This window comes from Chelon labrosus, assembly GCF_963514085.1.
Source record: "Chelon labrosus genome assembly, chromosome: 11".
Taxonomy (NCBI): domain Eukaryota; kingdom Metazoa; phylum Chordata; class Actinopteri; order Mugiliformes; family Mugilidae; genus Chelon; species Chelon labrosus.
This window is the reverse complement of record NC_140344.1, coordinates 22,019,921-22,039,977: the sequence shown is the minus strand read 5'-3', so window position 1 is coordinate 22,039,977 and position 20,057 is coordinate 22,019,921. Positions and strand designations below refer to the sequence as shown.

Genomic DNA, 20,057 nt, shown 5'->3' with positions numbered 1-20,057 from the left:
GTGTGTGTGTGTTAATTAATCTGTTCCCGGGTGGGAGGAACTGAAGCGAGATGATGAGATTTAAGAGAGTAAATGGGTGTGCTGCACTCGAGCTGTCCTCTGTTGAGTGAGCGAGCGGGGTTAGAGGCTGGGCAAATGGCCGTCACCATAGTAACCAGATAACTTCCCCGGCCCCAAGTCACTCAGTCAGTCAGTCATGACAAGCAAAGCCTGGGAACATCAAACAGAAAGAACATGGTGTTCCCAGGCATCTTCAAATGAGACTGAGGTGGATGGTCGAAAGGCTAAGAAGTAAATGTGTGTATGTATGTGTTGATGCGTGTGTGCAGGCACTGTCATGCATACTAAAAACATTTAAAAAAAAACATTCTCATTACATGGCACTGAGCCTGAATTGTGACTACTCTGATAGCATCAACACCTGCCAGTAATATTGTTAGATCCAAAAGCCTGCTTTGAGGGAATAGCACCTGTCTGTGCATTCTGCACCACTGTCAGCTTGTCTCAGCACGCATATATAGGATCCGCTTTATTTTTTCCAAGGGACAGTCTTTGAGTCCAGGTGTGTGCCAGATCTGCTGTCTGTGCCCAGGGCTCCTGATGGCATCCAAGCCCCCGTGGTAATCAGCCCACTCTGCCTGCTGTTGTAGCCCGCCTGCCTCCTCCTCCTCCAGTGGCTCGTTTCAGAAACATCTGGTGGTTTACATGCAGCACACACCACCTGCCAGACGCCTTGCAGGCAGTGGCACCACTCGCACCTCTCGAGTCCGCCCCAACAACAACGCGACGACACAGAAATCACCAGGAATACTTGACAAATTGTGGTTGTGAGGAAAACTGTAGAGGAAATTGTGGAGTGTTTTTACGTTCTGTTTGGTGTACCTGCAGATGCAGCATCTGTAAATGCTTAGTCATGGCAATGTGTGACAACATTTGGGAGTGTTTTGTTTTCTGCTGCATGACTTTGCCATGTCGCAATTTAAATTTTGAGCATTTTCAAACGTGAGTGTTGCATTTTGAGTAAAGTGCACCCCGATCTGCAAATCTCTGGTAGGTGAATGCGAAAGAAAACAATGGTTTTATGCAGCAGTTAATTCAATTTAATCATAGAAGCACAAGGCATTAACATATCTGTATTGTTCTATTTTTTTTTTTTATCAAATAACATTTATAAAACTATTGTGCAAAACAGTGTCCTTTTAATCTTCTTCAAAGGCTCTGCACCAGTGGATAGTCATAGTCCTCTTAAATTAGGAAATATAACAAGTATGCATAATTTAAACAGCAAATTGTAAGCTTACACACGGTATGTACATTTTGTTTTTTTCTTTGTTTTTTTCTTTTTTTTGTTTTTTTACACAGACCTGGATTTAAAGTGCCCCTCACTCAATGATAAAGAACAAGGCAGCTTTTACAATCAGCAAGGAAATCAATAGGCTGTACAGAGAAAACTATAAAAAACAAGCAATGAAGTTCTGCTGTCTGGCAGATTCTTTTAAGGAGCGTTCCCAGGCGTTTGGCTGTTTTAAGGTGTTAAAAAATGACCCGTTTGAAAGGGCATTTTAAAATCGGGGACACGACGGGACAGGACTGTACAAACGTAACAGTTAAAACATGCAGTCTATTTGCAGCAAATCAAACCGAACTCACAAAAATAAAAAACTAAAATAAATACAATAAAGTTAATACATTTCAAGTTAAAAGCCAAACTTCTAGTCAAAAAAAAATAATAATAATGTACTTCCATCAGTCTTCTGTTGTCTCACCACAGTGAACACAGACTGAATATCTTTGACCTACAGTATATTTTGATGTGAAATAAACGTCTTTTGAAATACAGAGAAATCAGAAATGCTTATAGGCCGAATAGATGTAAACACCTTGTGCTGATATATTTTTCTTTTTTTTTTAACAGTAGTTTATGGCATTTTGTGCATTATCGCACACACATTTCAAATATTCTGTTTTTATCTTTTGTTTTTAACAGTCAGTTCTACATATGTTTTCCAGTATATCTACTGCAAAGAGCCGTTTAATGTTTCTCTAGTTCACACAAGTATAGCAAATGGTCCTCCGGAGACTTCCCGTGGCTCTTGCTGAGGTGGAGCTTGATGGCGTGCTTGGTGGCAAACTTGCGGACACATAGCTGGCAGCGGTACACTGTCCCATTACTATTGCAGTCGTCTTGTGATTGTGGCGTGAGGAAGGACTCCAGGGGCACGAGTTTCTCAGTGAGAGTGTGGGAGTCCCTGGCAGTCTGTTTGGACGACAGCTTGGCCAGGTCCCTGATTCTGAACCCCAGGTGGGCTTCCAGGTGGCATACATAAGCTGCTGGAGTTCTGATCTGTGAGGAACAGTCACTGCAGAAGAATGTGGGCTGACCGGAGTCCAGGTTCTTGAGGAACTTGGTTCTGCCTGTTCTCCTAAGTTGGTACTTGACATTAGCCAGCCAGTGGCTGATGGTGGTCATGGAGAGACCCGTGAAACGAGACACGTGCATTCTTTCCTGTGGGCTGAGGTCATTAATGATGTACTTCCCCTCTGACGTCTGCCTCAGGCTTGAGGCAAACTGGGCCTGCAGAAGGAGGAGGTGTTGTGGGTTCCAGTTGGAGTGACGGCCCTTGCGCTTGTGCCCATGCAGGGATGCGTCGTCATCGTCGTGGGTAGAGCCTACCACCTCGGTTTTGTCTGTGACCCGGGATCGTGAAGGAGGCTTTGCGACATGGTGGGACTGTGTCAAGTTTCTCAGCATGTCTGAGATATCCGACAATGCATTTTCATGAAGAGGGCTGCTGGATGTGTAGGGAGAGACCACTGTTAGTTTTGCAGGAGTAACGACAGAGATGGGGGAGACTGAGGAGCCTGTGGATGAGGGTGTTAGGGGGGCTGGGCCTACGGAACCTCCTCTATCACTTTTCCCTTTCGTTAGGTCCATAGGTTGGTCATCACTGGGTTGGCAAAAGCTATTATCAACTACACTTTTGGTCTGTGATGGAGGGGTGGCCACAGCGGCTTTCTCGGCCATGCTCTGGCTGAGCTTAGAGAGCAGACTCAAGGGATCTTGGTTTGGCAAAGAGGGCTTGGCCGCTTTCCCCAAATGAATGTTCATTACTGACTGAAGCGCACTTAGAGGGTTGACAAAGGGCTGCTCAGGAGGAGTATGACCAGTGATAATGGCAGTACTGCATCTCAGTGTGGAGGCAAGTGGGGATTCGACTGCCGTTTCTCTCTTGGGCTCTGTTGCCGGGGATGCTCTGTCGCTATGGCTTCCCTTGTCGCTATTGGCTGGGGTGACTTCCCTCCATTCCCGAGGTGAGTCAGCCTCTCCTCCCTTGTGTGAATCTCCAGCCTCGCTACTACAGGGGGAGAGCTGGTTCTCCCTCTTTGGAGACAGCTGCTTAACCCTTTGCTCTACCTTTGCTACTTTTTCAGTCACTTTTTTCACTAAATCCTCCATAGCTTGAAAGTTGTTGCTGGGAAAGGGGGATGACTGACTAAGTGGTGGGGAAACGAGGGGCTGGTTCTTGGCGAGGGAGGACAGCGCCATGTCCCCACCGTTGAACAAGTACTTCATCTGGGAGTTCTTTTCCATGCTGCCCTGCTGGAGCTTCAGGGCGCTGGGGAATTGGTAGGCTGCATGGATGCTAGGGTAGCCCCCCCAGCTTGGATTTCCACTCTGGGCCTTATTGATGGCTGACGTCACAGTGTTTTCCAGTGATTTCAGAATATCTAACCCGCCTTTAGGGCTCTCCTTCAGATCCTCTTCAGTAAGATAGCTATACTTTGAAATGTCATATTTTTCCTCCCTCTCTGTTTCTTCCTCCTTACCAACAGTAACTACAACTTCCTTTTCTTTTCCAAAAGTCTCTTGCTTAGTGCACTCCTCCTCCATCTCCTCCTTCTTAATCTCCTTCAGAGGAGGGGAGTTGGCAGGGGGAGTTGTGGTAGTTTGAGGAGGTGGAGGAGAGAACGTGGACGGTGCCAGCGGTACAGACTGGACCCTCTGTTCAGGAGGTGTGGTAACCCTCCCAGGATTGGGGGAGGTGGCCTCAGGAAGTGTCTTGATTCTCTTTCCTACAGAGCTCGTCACTCTCAGGAAGTGTCCCGTCACCATCATGTGGGTCCTCAGCTCCTGGAGTGTATTATGGGAACTCCCACACTCCATACACTTAAGGATCTGGAGTTTGTTGGATTCAAACTGCCAGGCATAGCTTGCGCCGTTCTGGTGGTTGTAGCGGCTATTGGGGGTGGTGTAGGGGCTGGAGGAAGGCTTCTGTGAGTGTTCGCTCAGGTCGGCCTGTGGGTGCTTAGCTTTTGGGGTTCCTTCTCTAGAGCGTGGCGCGGCAGTGAGGTCCAACCCCACAAGTCCCCTTTTCTTAGAAGACATGATTTTGGCTGCCACGGGGGCCATGGGCTCCTTCAGAGGCACTTTCTGGTAGTGTTTGGTTTTGATCATGTGGACACTGAGGTCCTGGAGGGACTCAAATGAGTGGCCACAATACATGCACTTCAAAACTTTCTGTGCATCCTCCTTCCCCTCCATCTCCAACAGGGACCTCTTTCGTGGTTTGGACCAGCGCTTTGCACCGCTGCCTGCCTTGTCCTGGTTGTCATCACGGTAGTGGCCTGTGTCGTTCATGTGAACCGTCAGCTCCACTAGGGTGTCGTAAGCTGCGCTACAGCCCTTGCAGCGGAATTTACTGGCCCCGGTGAAGATTGAGCCAAACAGCTTTGGGTTTTGCCTGTGGAGTTGGACTGTACTAAAGAGGCTGGGCTCAGACTGAGCAGTGTGACGGCTCTGAGTAGGATGCTGTTGTAGTGTCTTTGCCACCGCAGATTGGTGCCAGTCATAGCTACCGCTGCTGCAGCTACTACTGCTACTAGTGCTGTTGCTGCGAGTCGGCTTCTCGGCAGAAGAAGCCGCAGACTGCGTTTGTAGAGGTGCAGAATTAAAGTTCAGAGGTGACCACAAAGGGCTAGTTAGGAAGCTGGAGTAGATAGCCTTCATTTGTTCTAAGGTGTCCATGCCTATGGGAGGTGTCTTAGTGCCAGCATTCAGAGACGCCGTGACCAGATTGCCCTCGACTTTTCTAGAGGGGCTCTCAAAGTCCGAGAGGCGGTCACTAGTTTCACTCACATGTGACTCACTGTCCATCTCTTGTCCTGAGAGCTCTGTGGCCTCAGCTGATTCTTGGTCACATGCCTGCTCTTTGGCAGTCCCTACGCTTTCCTCCACAAACTCATCTTTCATGGGAAGGTCATCCTGGGGTGCTGAGGGCAGTTTGTCTGCTTCTGCTTCTTCATCCTCCACAGTCTGCTCTGTCAGCTCCTCAGGAGAATAGGCTGCAAGGAGAATGGAGACAAAGAGAGAAGGAAAGAGATGAGTTAAATTGCAGGGAGTGAACACGCTATGTTAGAATAACTGGAGAAAAAGTTTCCCTGCTATGTGTGCCCGAGGACTCCCAGGGATAAATGAGCCATCTGTGTGGGAGCCTTTAAAGCTGAGCTGAGAAATTACAGTCATCCCATTTCACCTCATCAACCGTTGAGGTGTTATTTTCCTCTAGGCGAGCCTGTATTTATATACTACCCCAGCCACACGGAACTTATGCCTCCCCTCCTTTCACTCCTTCTATTGGAGGAAAACAAAAAAGAAATATCTTGGCAAAAACATAATGCACCATTTTATTTATCTCAGGGCGCAACAGCTTGAAATGAAAACTAAATCTGAAATTAATGAAGCCCAATCTCACTGTGGCATTCTCCTCTGGGGTAATAAATGAGTTGGATCAACCTCCATCTGTCAGTTAATATGTCTGACGCCTCTTCATCTGCCTCTTCTCTGATTACACACACATGCATACTGACACACACACACACACACACGCATGCACACAGGAAGAAAAGCATACAGTATCTTGAAGAATTTCAAGAAAGGGGTGTCAAAATGTTGTCGATGAAATTTGGATATGTTGAATAGACACACGGCAGAGTCACGTGGGATGAAGTTAGTTGATTTGTTTATTATTATGAATGAAATGCGGTTGTTTCAAACTATTTTCTTAAGGGTAAATATTAAATCTCAAAATAGGTGTTAAATGAAGTAGTGAAATGTGATCATGGGAAGAGAAGGATGAAGAGGATGAGTTAGGATCATCAGCATGATGGTGATGCATAAGTGACCAGTCACTCTGCATGTTGGCGCCCACTGTTAACTTTATAAATATGCTAAGGGTGGGTGTGTGCATATGTTTTTTGTGTGTGCATTTCACTGGGCTCCTTTGTGGCGACGACTTTACCCACCTAACGCCAACTCACCCACCACTCACCCCTCTCACCAAGCCCCCCCGCTCTCTCATTTCCTGGCCACTTCACTCACAACACAGCCCAACTTAAGGAAAAACAAATAATCTCTGAAAATAGTGGATGGCCTGTGGACAGGTCTTACGCCATTCGGGCATTACTGTAAACGAAGACAAATGCCGCAGAAAGGACGCGTAGGTACGCCTTAGAGCCCTCACACAGTCCGAGGCTGTGCATGTGGACAGGCACACATACACGCACACAAGCACTGTGACTAAATCCTTGATTCCCCCAGCCACCCCACGCGCACGCATCCAGTCTAAACAAAAATGTCATAGCTGAAATAACTCTCATTTCCAGTGCTAACAGCCAATCTCTAGGCAGGCATGCGGCTGGCGCTGGTCTGATTTGGACCCTGGGGGCAGAGTCAGCAGGCAGCCCCACTGAGAGGCCAGCCTAATGGAGACCTGGCAGGTGCGGCCCACTCTCCGTCCTCCCGGAGATTTGGTTTGTCACTGGGTATCCATTACCTGCCATTCTCCGCTGATAGGCCCCGACAGCCCTGATCAAAAGATGTCGTCGGGCCCCAGTCCGCTTGGCAGTCAGTGGCATGTCGTTTGTAAAGAGGGCCAAGCAGGGTGTAAATAAAATGACATGATCACTTCCCCGGCCCCTCATGTTCTGGACACAATTATGATAATGCGGACGCGGAGGAGAGGGAGGGGTCTCGGAGAACGGAGAAAGGGGACGAGGAAGTAAATCGCTCAAGCGTGGGCAAACATACAAGGGAGATATCTCTCTGCGGCCGGTGCTCAAGTGACTACTTACAACCTCTTTCTTTTCACTCGTACTTTCTCTTCTGCTTCTCCTCTGGAAGGTATTCATGTCAGATTCTGATCTGAAAGAGGAAATCCAGCCAGGATGAGGTAGTTAATGTGTTTGTGTCCAGACTAGCTGGTCACAGATGTCAGCTTGCATCAGGCGAGCCTTGCACATCGCTTGACCAAGTTGTCAGGTCACCTTTCTTTTCCTCAACGGGAAAATACTCCACATATTTCTTCGGCATTGTCTAGCTATTGTGCTACATCCGGTTTGAAAGCAACTCGGCCTGCATCCCGGGCCTCTATCTGTGCCTTAACCTGGTAGTAAATGTTTTACATTTCATACTAATAGAGTTGCGGCCCTATGGGTTATTGTTCATTTGTCATTAAGGGCAGATAGCACAGAGAGGGGATGGGGAGGGAAGTCCAAAAGGGCCAGCTATAAAAAAACCTATAGAGTAAAACCGTGCTCCCAGGCAATTTAAAATGCAAAACAAAAACCATTATGTCTGAGCACTATCTGTTAATTTAATCCCCAATGACTGATAATCCATCACACAGGGCGACAACCACATCCAATTATTCTCCCTGCCTTGACTGACAACAGAGGTGATTTATCAAGCTAATAAAAGGTGATGGGAGTATAGAGGCTCTCTTAGAATAAATTATGAATATTATGAATACAACAATACTCTTGGATGCAGCCTTAACTAATAACTAAGCATATGGTGCAGGGCCAATGTATGAGTTTTCCTAGTGTGTGTGTGTTGGTGTGAAAAAATGAAGAAGAAAGAGTGTGTGTGTGTGCGTGTGTGTTCTTCTAATGATAAACTGAGCTAATGCCACGTGGAAAGACAAGAATCATTAGGTTCCATGAATGATTCCTTTGGGGTGGAGAGTGGTGGGGTAGTGGTGGTGGTGGTGGTGGGGTGGCGGATAAGAAGGGTAGGAGGTGCACTTTCACACAATCAGCATTCAGTCACAGCTCGCGCAGAAATAGCAAATAACAAAGTCACAGAAACACACGAGCTGCAGAAAATGGAAGTCTCGCATGCAGGAGCACACATTTCGCCTTAACATACACATCCTCAAATACACCCCCACGTAATTATAAATAAGGCTAGTCAAGTCGGTTGTAGCTGACACACACACACACACAGACACACGCAGAGGCACACACACAAACACACTCATACACGTAGATGCGAGCGATGAGGAAAGACAGTGACATCTTGGCATGCAGGAGGCATTCCTGTGGAGTATCATTTTCATAAACATAAGGGCCGCAGACGAGGAGGGAGAGATCATCTGATAGAAATACTGCAGTGCTGCTCTGACGATCGGGAACAACAGAGAGGGCAGGGACAGGGGGTGATTAAGCAGGAAGGTGCTGTGGCTGCCTCTGAAGCAGAGGCTTTCTACGTCTCTCTCTTTCCCTGTCTCCTTCCCTCTGTCCTGTGGGTTACTCCTCCTCGTATACGTGCTGTGGAAATCATCGTCCGATTTCGATGCCGCCTTCCAAAACAACCCTCGTACCTTCTGCCGTACGCTTTAACGATTAAACCAAAAAAAAAGAGAATTGAGTTTGCAATTTTATTAGCGAATCAAAAAACGCGTGAAAACACTTTTTCTTTTTTTCAGCCCTCCTTGATGACCGACATATTCCTGATCAGGCTCCCACAGCTGGGGAAACATTCTGGGAGAAAGATCACACCCAACTCAGGAGCAGAGTAAACAGGATGTGTCATTAAAAAAAAAAAAAAAAAACTCTACCTGCATCTCACCCTTGTGCTCAAACGACTGCCTGGTCAAAAACACAACCTTGCCAGAGGCATTGTGATTTAAAAAAAAAAAAAGGTTAGTCCTTTTGTGCGGTCATCATGTGCGCCATACTTTATCTGTTATTTTTCATATTTTTTAATTTTTTTTTGCACTACAAAAGGGACTGCATGGACAAATGATGTCTATGAAGGGTCGAGACAAAAAAATAATACACCGTCTCTCTTTATTTTCCCGGAAATTATTGTGAAAAATGTGGTAAGGAACGAGAAATACAAATACGAGAAAGCCAATCTTGTGCATAGGGTAAAAATCGAAGCACACGTTTTGTTTTATGTAGGTAGAAATGCTCAGTTCTATTGTGCAAGCTTGATTAATATATGTATATGTATATATATATATATATATATATATCTTTGTCATTAAATAACTGTACAGTGTACAAAGGCACAGGTTAAGAGGAAGTTGTCTGCATGGGTGGTCTCTCATAGCTCGCTTACAGCATTGTTTCAAAGCCATCCATAAAAATTAAAAACAGGAAAAAGCCCAAATTCTGCAGCTATCTGTGATGCTGTGATTTCGTTCGACGGAAAAAGATAAAAAAGAAGAGAACCGGAGGATAAATGCGGCATCCGAGACCTCGATTAAATGTCGGTTAGGCTATTTAAAGATCAGAGGGAGTTAAACTGTATCGCCCCATGATGTTTAAGTCTCGACATGTGTACAGTATTTTAGCCTTTAGACCCCGATGACCTTAAACCAAAGCGGCCCCTCGGCGGGGGGCTCTTACTGACAGGAAACAGCTCCAGAACACTACAGGACAGGAAGTCACCCCAGTCTCAATCACACACACACACACACACAAAAAAGAAACATAAACCACCGCCTTTTGCTCTCTCAAGTTTCCCTGCTGTCTAAAACTCTTTAAATAGATTAGAATAATTTAGTCCAAAACAGCCCCATTCTGTCAAAATAGCAGCAGATCAGTAACATACCTAAAATGCCTTTCTCTTGTACACATTTGTCAAAGTAAAACACTCAATCAAACTTAGTTCCCTCCCTCGTCTCCCTTTGATCCTTACAAGCTGGCTGAAAGTCCCACGAGAAAAAAATGTAACAGGTGATCTGTGGCCATTTTAAAAATTAACCAGTCCTGACATAAGTCGCTTTTTCAGATACGACTCGAGAAGGCCGCCCCCCCCGCACTGCCCACTTTCCAGGTTTTTAATGCTCTGCTACTGCGTTGTGTTTGCACGGGCTATCGCGTTGCAGCCGATCGAGGACGTCTTTGTCACTTTTTATACGTGTGTGTGTTCGGCTACCCCCTGATGGCATTGTGAATGCATTGTGTCCGCCGATTGTAGTGCAGGATGTGTGATATGGGAGATGGGAAAAACAGAGAGATCATTCTGGCCCCAGGCAAAGCTTAGGGCTGAACCTTGTCAATGCACTTAGCAAGAGGAGAGAGGGAGAGAGAGGGAGAGACACAAACACACACAGAAAAGGAATACATTCAACCCTCAGCTGGTTGTTGTGTTTTGACTGGACCTCAAAGCTGCCAGCTGCACATACAGACCTTCAAGACCTGAAAATTCATCTAGTTTATCTGACACGAGACGAGCCGCGGACACATAAAGACCTCCCGTTACTTACTCCGACGCGGAAGAGAACGAGGTGACTCAGGAGGTCTCGGCGCGAAGCAGCCACAATAAGCGATAAACAAAATGGAAACATACACACAAAAAAAAAATACTTTAACTACTTCCACAGGTGCAGAACCAAGGGCAGTAGTAATAAGGGCCGAGACTCCTCAGGAAGCCGATGTTCCACCCCGGCGTGCACATCAAGCCCGTCTCGTCTGATGATACACAGTCAGTCAAACTTCCTTCAGCTATCCCACATCTTCATGTCAATCTTTCCCTACAACTTACTCGAGCAGTTTTCAAGGAAAGCTCGATTTTCAGACGTTTCTTGAACTGTTTAGACCTCATATATAAAATATGTCATAAGCCTGGAGGTTGAAAATGGGAGATTTTGCAAATCAAATTAAATACTAGGATTGGTCCGACCTTTTTTGACACTACTGCTTAAAACATTTTGCTTGTTAACATTCACAGCCGAGCCTGGAGCACGAAGCCCGAAGCAAACACCGGTTATTTTGAGCCACTAAAATCGGCTATTTGGAAATTTATCACAGCGCGCCTAAACTTGCCGTTTTATCTCTCATCATGTTATAAAACGAAATGCAACCAAGCTGCAGTTGGAACAGCAGATCGATTTGCAACGGCTAGCTTTGTCGGTAATTTGGACGTTCATATTTCTTTTCACCCTCGACGTAATGCTCCACAACTGGATTAAACCGAAGCCATTTAAAATCCGAAATGCCCCTGCCTAAGTGATATCATGAGGATGTCATAGCAGGACAGGCAGTTATCTAATTTTTTTTGTCATTGTGTCCTTTCTTCACTACAACCAGTGAAGTATTAAAGTAGGACATAGGACAGAACAACAGACGCTTGAAAAGGTTGGATGTTCAAGTAAGGGTTGACACAGATTTATGACAGCTCTGACTTTCGTGCAACTACAGACATAAAGAGTAAGAACTCCAGGGCTAAAGTTTAGGCTAAGGGATCAATTCCGGGTTTAAGGTTTCGTTTTATTGCTGGAACCGCATTTAAAGTAAAAACTTTAATAAAATAAAAATAAAATTGGGGCTGGGGAACGGGACAACCGACAACCCCGCTCGCAAAACACACAGCTGCTGCCATGATCACCTAGCAACGAGGAGGTGATGGACGCAGGCTGAAGATGGATGGCTACCATAAATCACGGCGGTGTGTAGGAGGAGGAGGAGGAGGCAGGAGGCAGGAGACAGATAGAAGGGAACGAGAAGAGGACAAAAAAAACAAAACAACATTTTGTCCACTTTTCAATAGAAGCAGTAGAGGCGGCCTTGCCTTGACCTCTCACTGTACTTTTTTGCTCGTGGATTTTGGGGGAACGGCTCGAATCTGGAGGCTCTTCTGGGAAAAGCAAAGTGGAAACTCCTAGGTAATCATTACAGTCAGTTAAGTCGGATCCAATAGGTCATTTTGAAATGTATAATAACAATAAACTGCTTAGAGGCTTCTTGATGCCCTTCAGTGTTTATAGAGTTGTGTGTGTGTGATTCCACTAACTTTTTAAAGATGATAATAATGACAGACTATACCTTTCATAAAGCAACCCTCCAGGCAAGGCAATCTGGGTAGTGTAGTTGCGGGATAAACATCCCTGGGCTATCTGATTATGGCTTACTGCTGCGGCACTGGTGTCTAGTAACACTCAGAGAGAGCGCTCAGCCATCCATCACACAGTGAGTGTCTGTCTAAGGCTTTCCACCCTGCTTCTTCTCGTCCTGGCTCTCCAGTTACAGCCATACACGGCCGGCCTAAATAATATTCTTCATGATAAATGGCACTATAAGCCTGGTATCCATCATTAATCTGATTTTTAAAGAAGCATCCATCTTGGAGAGAGCCTGTTAGGGCCACGGGAGAGCAGAGCAGCTCGGGTTCATTTAAAGGCCAGGCTGCTGCATGAGTGATACCTGTCAGCTCTGTTCATCAGGGAGCAGCACGCACACACTCAGCATTAAACATTGACGCCATATGGCCACATGTGCGTGCACACACACACACACACACACACGCGCGTGCGCCCCCCTACAGCGCCTCTGCGCGCGTGCGCTGTGCATATATTATGAGTAAACAACGGCAACGCACTTGTCGGACTTGTATACTCACAAAGCATATTCCCCCCCCTTCATTCAGACATCTACGGACGTGTCATGGAAGAACATTCTGTCACTCATCAAAACACAACTCAGTGTAACTCAATCCTCCCTGTCATCTCGAAAAAATCTCCCCTCCCAAGCGCTTCTCCTCAAGGGTTTCAGGAAAACTCACTCTTCTCTGGAAAAACTCTCCCTCTCTCACACACACAAAATTTGTCGTTTGTGTGTCTCTCTCCGCCGACTCTGCACCTCATTCCCTTTCTCTTTGTTTCTCTCAGTCCACTTTCTGTCTTGTTTTTCTCTCTCTCTCTCTCTCTCACTCTCTCACTCTCTCTTTCTCTTCCTTTCTGCCCCTATCCACCTCCCTTCTCTGTGTCTGGTAAAGCCTGTTTGATAAATGACACACGTCACCGTGTCAGAAGCGAAGGGTGGGTCAGTGATAAATGACTCTGTTGAAAAGGAAATCGGCTCTCTGGCATGGCCGGGCTATTCTCCTTCTGGATTGGGTTTCAGGACCCCTGAAGACCGGAGCAGCTCGGTTTCCCCGAAAAGAGCACACATCCCACCAGACTCTAACGCCGTTCACTACCTCTGGGAGGGGTGGGAGACAGGAAGAAAGAGAGAGGGAGAGAGAAAGAGAGAGAGAGAGAGAGAGAGAGAGGGTGGGTGGGTGGTGGGGTTGGAGGCATCCAGCCTGTCCCAATTGTCGCCACAGTGCAGCTGCATCTATCACAACAGCGGTGGGACTATTTTTACAAAGCCTAAGACTCAGTGCCCAGACAGCAGTCTCGGCTGAAAACCTCGGCTGAAAGCACACTGAGAGCTGAAAGGAAGAGTGGATGGCTAACGGTTTTCTATTTGTGACACTACTACAGCACTTACACTTCTTTTTCTCTCCTAAAGCCCAACCCTATGGCTTGACATCTGCCAAGTGTGTGTTAAAAAGGAGACAAGGCCCATTTCAACGCCCCCGCTCTTCTCCTCCTCATCGTCCCCACCACTGGCACCTCCTCCTCCTCCTCTTCCTCCCCCTCTGCCCTCTTTCTCTCCTCTCTTATGCTCTCTCTTTCAGTCACTTGCTGGCAGGGTGGCACTGTTATCATTACACAGGCAGGATTTATGGAGTAAAGGCCTATGGCAAAAACAAAAAGGCGTCTGTCAATACCTGTGGGAAACACTCTGTCAGCCTTCCTCCTCCCTCCCTCCCTCCACTGGTGCTCACAGCCTCATTAGGTATGCACTTATCAGACACATAGATCACAGACGTGACTCAACCTCGCCGGAATCCAGCCACAGGACTTTCATTAGCAACGGGGCCTGCAAGGCCAAAACATTTGCCTCGCTCACACCTGCAAACAACGCCAGCGGAGGCGTATTGTTGTTAAAGCTCGCTAGTGCTGTCAGAGCGCGTATGTCGGTTGAACAATTAAGTCCTAACTGGAGCTCCCCCGCTGCTTCCGTAAGGGCATGCTTTTCACACATAAACAACAGGAAGACAGACAGATAAAAAAGCAGCTTGCTTCACTAGCTGCTAGCTGCGTTTACAACCCAGCCACAACACGCGTGCGTGTGTCTGCAATGTGTGCCGTAAATGCTCGCGTCTTTACTAGAGTCAACACTCCGTATCTGTGTCTTGAGTTTCTAGACTGGTAAATACGGACGTTCAAAGAGTGAGGGAAGAGAGAAGAAGAAACTTTAGGCCTACGGGGTGCAGAGAATTATGGCCCGGCCCCAGCAGGTGCTCTACGGTTACCATTCCTTTTATTAGTATCACAAGCCAAACCGCACACGCATTCAAACCCAACAAATCAGAAAGCGCATGCCCACGGATTTGAGTGCATACACACACTCACAGATAGACATGAGTGATGGCTGCCAGTCTGGCAGCCGTAATCCTGACCCTGCAGAAAGAGGAAACTGTTGCTGTAGAGTACTGTCCAAATCAGACCAACTCCTCTACCCCTCTCCTTCCGTACTCTGTCTCTCTCCAAGCCAGTCTTACACAAGTGCAAGTTTTGAAAAAGGAAAAACGTAGAGTGCACCGTCACTTGCAACACTCCGGACACAGTGACTACACTGCATCCATTCTGCAGGAATTCCAATAAAACAGTCGCATCTTTGCACGCACGTCGCAAACTCGACGTCGACTTCCTGATAACTCGGCCGAGTCTTTCAACTTCCCGAAGCCATTTCAACAGCTCCGGGCCTGGAGCTCGCGGCAAAGCTAATCTCCAGCCACGAAGGAAGGAGGTCTGCGTTTCCACAGCCGGGAAACTCTCCCTCGCTCATGTTTGCTCGGTTGTTTACGTGGCCGGCTGCCCTCGGTTGTTAAGAGCACTCAGACCTGACCCAGGTACGCAGGCCCATTTGTCACCTGCAGCAGAAAATTGAGTTACAGCACAACCAAAGGCGAGCGTCTCTGTGTAATATCAAGTTGATTACATCAAAGTGGTGGCAAACCTCATTGGGCTGGGCACCCCGAGCTTGTCATCTCCAATCACAGGGCCTGTCAGGACTCCATCAGCCTCACGGCTAATTGGACCAACGCTAATGAAGCAGGCAAAACAAGTTTTCTACTGTGGAGAGAGAAACCCTCTCAGACAGGAAAGAGAGAGAGAAAGAGAGAGAGAGGGAGAAAAGCTGAGAGAGTGTGTGTGTTTGAGAGACAATGAGAGTGCAAAGCAGGGTGGGTGGGTGTGTATATGCGTGTTTGTGTGTGTGGTGGGGCGGGAGGAGGTGTGGGGGGGGTAGATTTTTCATGCAAGTCTCAAGGTTGCAGTGGGCTGACTCTCCCCCTAAGTCCCTAATCAAGGCCCATCATCTGTCATCCTTTTCTTTGCTCTCTCTATCACCATGCTCTGTGCTGCAATCAATTCATCATCACCCTTTGTGTGCCACTGAACAGTTGACAACTTTATAACTTGCAGCTGCACGGGCTGACTGACAGGGGTGGAAGGGGAGCATGAAAAAATGAAGAAATGAATAGATGAATGAATGAACAAAGGAGCGTGGTTTCAGGGAGAAAAAGTTGTTTTCTAAAAACACAAAACGATCCATATTACAGCCTTTTATTCCCTTTCGTCAACAGAGAAACAGCAGTGTAGCAGGGAGGAGAGAGCGGAGAGTAGAGGAGGAGGAGGAGATGAAGAAGAAGAAGAAGAAGGAGAGAAAAAAAAAAAAAGAAAAACATCCTTCTCACTGATCTGAAATCAGAAAGCTTTCAGTCATTCTTTATGTGCTCCCCGCGGCCACTCAGAGCCAGTGAGCATGTACATTAGGCTGGGGCATTTTGATGAAATAAAAGCCCAGGCCAGCTTATGGCTAAACAGAATGGGAGCACTCACTCAGCCTGTCTCTGATTGACCATTAAAGCCATTGATGAATGGGCCTGTCAGGGGAGAGACAATTAAATCAAACATGAAACAAAGCCGTTGTGACGGCCCGGTCTGACAGAGCAAACCCATTCCTCCCCTCCATTACATAGCACACGGCTCCTTTTACAACCCCTAACCCACTCCTCCCGCCTCCTCTACCCACTGTATGTGTGTGTGACTCTGTGTGTGTGCGCATGGGAGTGTGATGCTCTCTGCTGGAAGTGTGTGTCTGTTTGTGTGCATGATGTTTCACTGTGAAACCACTTTGTCCCCCCTCCTTTCTTTCACTTTTTTCGTGAGTCACTTGACCAACAGGAAGATAGAAAGAGTGTGTGTGTGTGTGTGTGAGACAGAAAGAGAGAGAGAGAGAGACAGAGACAGACAGAGAAAGAGAGAGAGTAAAAAGTACACAGGGCCTTTCAAAGTGGTTTAAACGTGACGTCAGGGGCCTGCAGCACATGGTGGGAAGTGATTTTCTGATGCAAATCGGGAAGGATCAGATCAAAGCCGCATGACAGCCAATCAATCAACCGTCAAATCAGACATGGCAACTGTCGATTATGGCTCCTTCCAGCCCACGAAACCCCCATTGTCTGCACTCAAATTGTTTATCTTATCCCAAGAAAAGAAAAACCTCGGAGGTAGGGCTTTTTTCCGCTTGTGCAAAGAAGTTATGCGCTCGGATCAAATGCGCACAAAGCCCTTATGCTCCCCTTATGGCACGCCTCGGGCAATCACCATCAAGAAAACACCGCTCGTTTCCAGAGGGCTCGGCCCCATTACAGATAGATCGAATTCACGCCGACGTCGGGATCGGGATCGGCCAACTATCCGGGATTCAAGTTTGGAACAATGGGAAGCGAAAGTTTACAGCAGCCGACTCGTCCGACGGGCGCTACAGCAGCCGCAGCGCGCGGCGTGGGGAGCGAAAACCACACAAGCCCCGAACAGTACATCCGCTTTAAAAGAAAAAAGAAAAGAAAAGGTGACAGTTTCTATGGGGTCTCGCAAGAGTGGCCAAGAGTGATAAAGCGCGTCGCCGGAGAGAGCAAAAGACACAAAGTGGAAACGGAAATGCAGTGGCTGCGATGTGAGCTTTACAAAACAAATGTAACACACACCGCAGCAGCTTTGACACCGCTAAAGCCTATTTTACGCACATTCCGGTTGGATACACGTACCTGCTGCGCGTTTGGGCGCTTCTTGTTTCCTCCGTGGCATTTTTAGGAAAAACAAAATATCTGTGAGGATTTCCGTGAAAGTCTTCTCTTCTCTCTCTTTTTCTTTATTTAATATAGCTACTCCTTCGTCGTATCCGGGAAGATCCACCTCTACTCAAAAAAGATTTACGCCTTCGTATAGTAGACGGGGAGTCCGATGGAAAGAAAAACTAAAAATCATCGTTACGGCAATAGCAGCCTGCAACGGGAAGTCAGCGGGACAGTAAATAAATAAGGTGGGGGCGAACGTGATTATTATTATTTTTCCTTCCCTTCCCTTTGCTTTTTTTTTTTTTTTTTTTTGATCGCGTTCAGAATGTCAGCGGTGATAGCCAGCGTCCACCTCGGCTGCCTGGTCTGGCAACAGGCAAAGTTGAGGGATAAGAGAGATGATCGCGTCACTCACAGCAGGAGAATGGGCAAACCCACCGCTCCGTTAACTCTTTACTTCTCAGAGAGGGGCGGACACCAAAACACGAGTGTCCTCCTACCTCTGGTTTTCATCTGAATCACTGCTCAGGAGCTGATTATTACACACGGGAGGCTGATTGTTGTTCCGAGGCGCAAAAAGACAAACAAAAAACAATCCTTCGTCAGAGAATAACACGCGTAATCACGTTTTAGTTTGAATCGGTGATGTTTCAACGAGAAGTTGTGACTTTTGGATGTGTTTTTTAGTTATTATAGTTCAAAATCTCGTCGTAAAATTGCATTTTATTTGTTTTGCCGCAATGAAACACCTTAAAACTGCGATACAGAATGTATTTAATATGATTTTCTGCGTAATATGACACGTTTTTTATCCAACGTGCATAACACACACTAAACATGTCCACTTATTTATGCTCACTTGCTCTTTATCAAATTTCTTAAGTTTTTAATTATATATACATATACATGCATATATATATACACACACACATTATATATATATATATATATATATATATATATATGTATACAGTGTGCACTATATTCAATATTTTCCTTTTTGTTTAAAATTTTATTGTTATTCTTAAACTATTATCTATATATCTATCTATATGAAGCTGCTATGTTAAGTATTGGCACTAACTACTTTAGATAAAGTCTTATTATACATAAATATGATGTACAATTAGACAATATGTTCAAAAATCAGTGAAATGCAAATACGCCGGGCACTAAGCCGAGGAAGTGGCCTTTGCTTAAGTCGTGTCTGGTGTGTGCTCCCAAAGTCAATACGTTTTATAACTGCTGCAAAAATTTGTCAAGCAACAACACGCCCCCCACCCCCACCCCTACCCCCCTCCTCGCCCTCCCTCCACTGCCCCCAAAATGCAAACACACGCCTGATGCCGTTTCCTTGCTAATTTAATGCGAGCAGTTAAATGTTAGCTTTCATCAAAGTAAAAGAATCAGTTCTGCCATATATCCACATTAGGCGGAGATCAAAGCCAGTTCAAGGAAGCAGCGTTAAGTCTTAGTGCCAAGGTAATGAGTTTTTTTATTTTTTATTTATTTTTTTTGCCTTCCACCGCCGCTTGTCTCCCTTTTTTCTCGAGCCAGCAGTATCTCTGCGGAGTGGGATGGTATCCGGGTCTCGCCCCTGCGCCTCTGATGTGTGCTGACCCCTGCCAGCAAATAAAAAAAAAAACAATACAAACACCAAAACATGTGGCGTGTGGGTGCTCAGTGCCACACGCATGTTGTGCAGACACGCAAATGCAGTGCTTTACACACATGACAAGATACACATCCACTTGTTCTCCTTCTGCATCTCCCCCCACACACGCATACTTGTGCACACACAAGCATCCCCACTCAGAGAACTAAAGGCCTCTCTGATCAGGACTCGCCCGTCTCCCCGTCTCCCTGAGAGCACAGAGGCTGGGTCCCTGTCACTTTAACAACATGAAATTACAACCCAAATGGGATGTCAGGGGTTAGCTGTGTCTCTAAGAGAACTACGTGAATATATTTCCTCCTATGGACTTGCCCCCATCATGACCTCCCCCAGGAACAAGAAGTAACCCGGTGATTGGCGTTTTTACAGCCAAATTAAACCATCTTGCAGCCTGCTGAAGGCAGCAGGAGAAAGGAAGCGTTCCAAAATTAGTGAGCCATCATCATGACAGAAAGTAGAGGGGACATGGTGTCATCCTGCTACTGTATCGATTAACCCATAAATAGTATATGGGCCTCCACGCCACGGCTCTCCCGGGCTCACACTGTAAATGGAAGTTATCTCAGCTGTGCATCTGTCTGGCCGTGTGTGTTAAAACCCTGACGTCAAGAGACTGCAACCTGGCTGGGTGTTTGGCACGTCGCTGAGGAGACAGCGTAAAATTAGTTTAATGCAAATCTTGGATGTGTGTTTGTATTTTTACATTGTTGCGCAGATAAAAGCCTGCAATGCAATGTGAAGTATTTTATTTAAGAAAGACAAAAAGTCTCATGGATTGGACTGGGTTATAGCATGCATTTTTATACAGGAAGTCTGCATATTTAAAAATATTCACTATGTTTGAGTCTCTCTCATGTCAGGTAGCCTCGCTGCATTATTCCTCTCTTCTTGCTCTTGACACCGGGATTATCATAAAAGAGGAACATCTGTCAAGCCCGCATTGATTTGCGCACAAGTTCGCCCAATCAATCTCGAAGTTGTGATTAAAAAGCGCGAGCTGCTTCTATTTTTCTACCAAAATCTCCTTTCGCAAAAAAAAAAAAAAAGAGAAAAAGCGAGAGGCCTTTCAATTCCATTGCCTCCAGAACACTCAAGTATTCATTGCGCTCTACTTTTTGC

The 20,057-nt window shown here is 46.4% G+C and overlaps 1 protein-coding gene across 1 annotated transcript; it reads right to left on the bottom strand.

Moving 5' to 3' along the window:
• Positions 1-1,000: 1,000 nt before the first annotated feature.
• tshz3a (teashirt zinc finger homeobox 3a) lies at positions 1,001-17,644 on the bottom strand. The gene is made up of 2 exons (XM_084554919.1): positions 17,234-17,644; positions 1,001-5,343 (listed from the first exon to the last, which is right to left on the bottom strand). The coding sequence occupies exons 1-2, from the start codon at positions 17,271-17,273 to the stop codon at positions 2,033-2,035; spliced, it is 3,351 nt and encodes a 1,116-aa protein (XP_084411045.1). The 5' UTR covers positions 17,274-17,644; the 3' UTR covers positions 1,001-2,032.
• Positions 17,645-20,057: the final 2,413 nt, after the last annotated feature.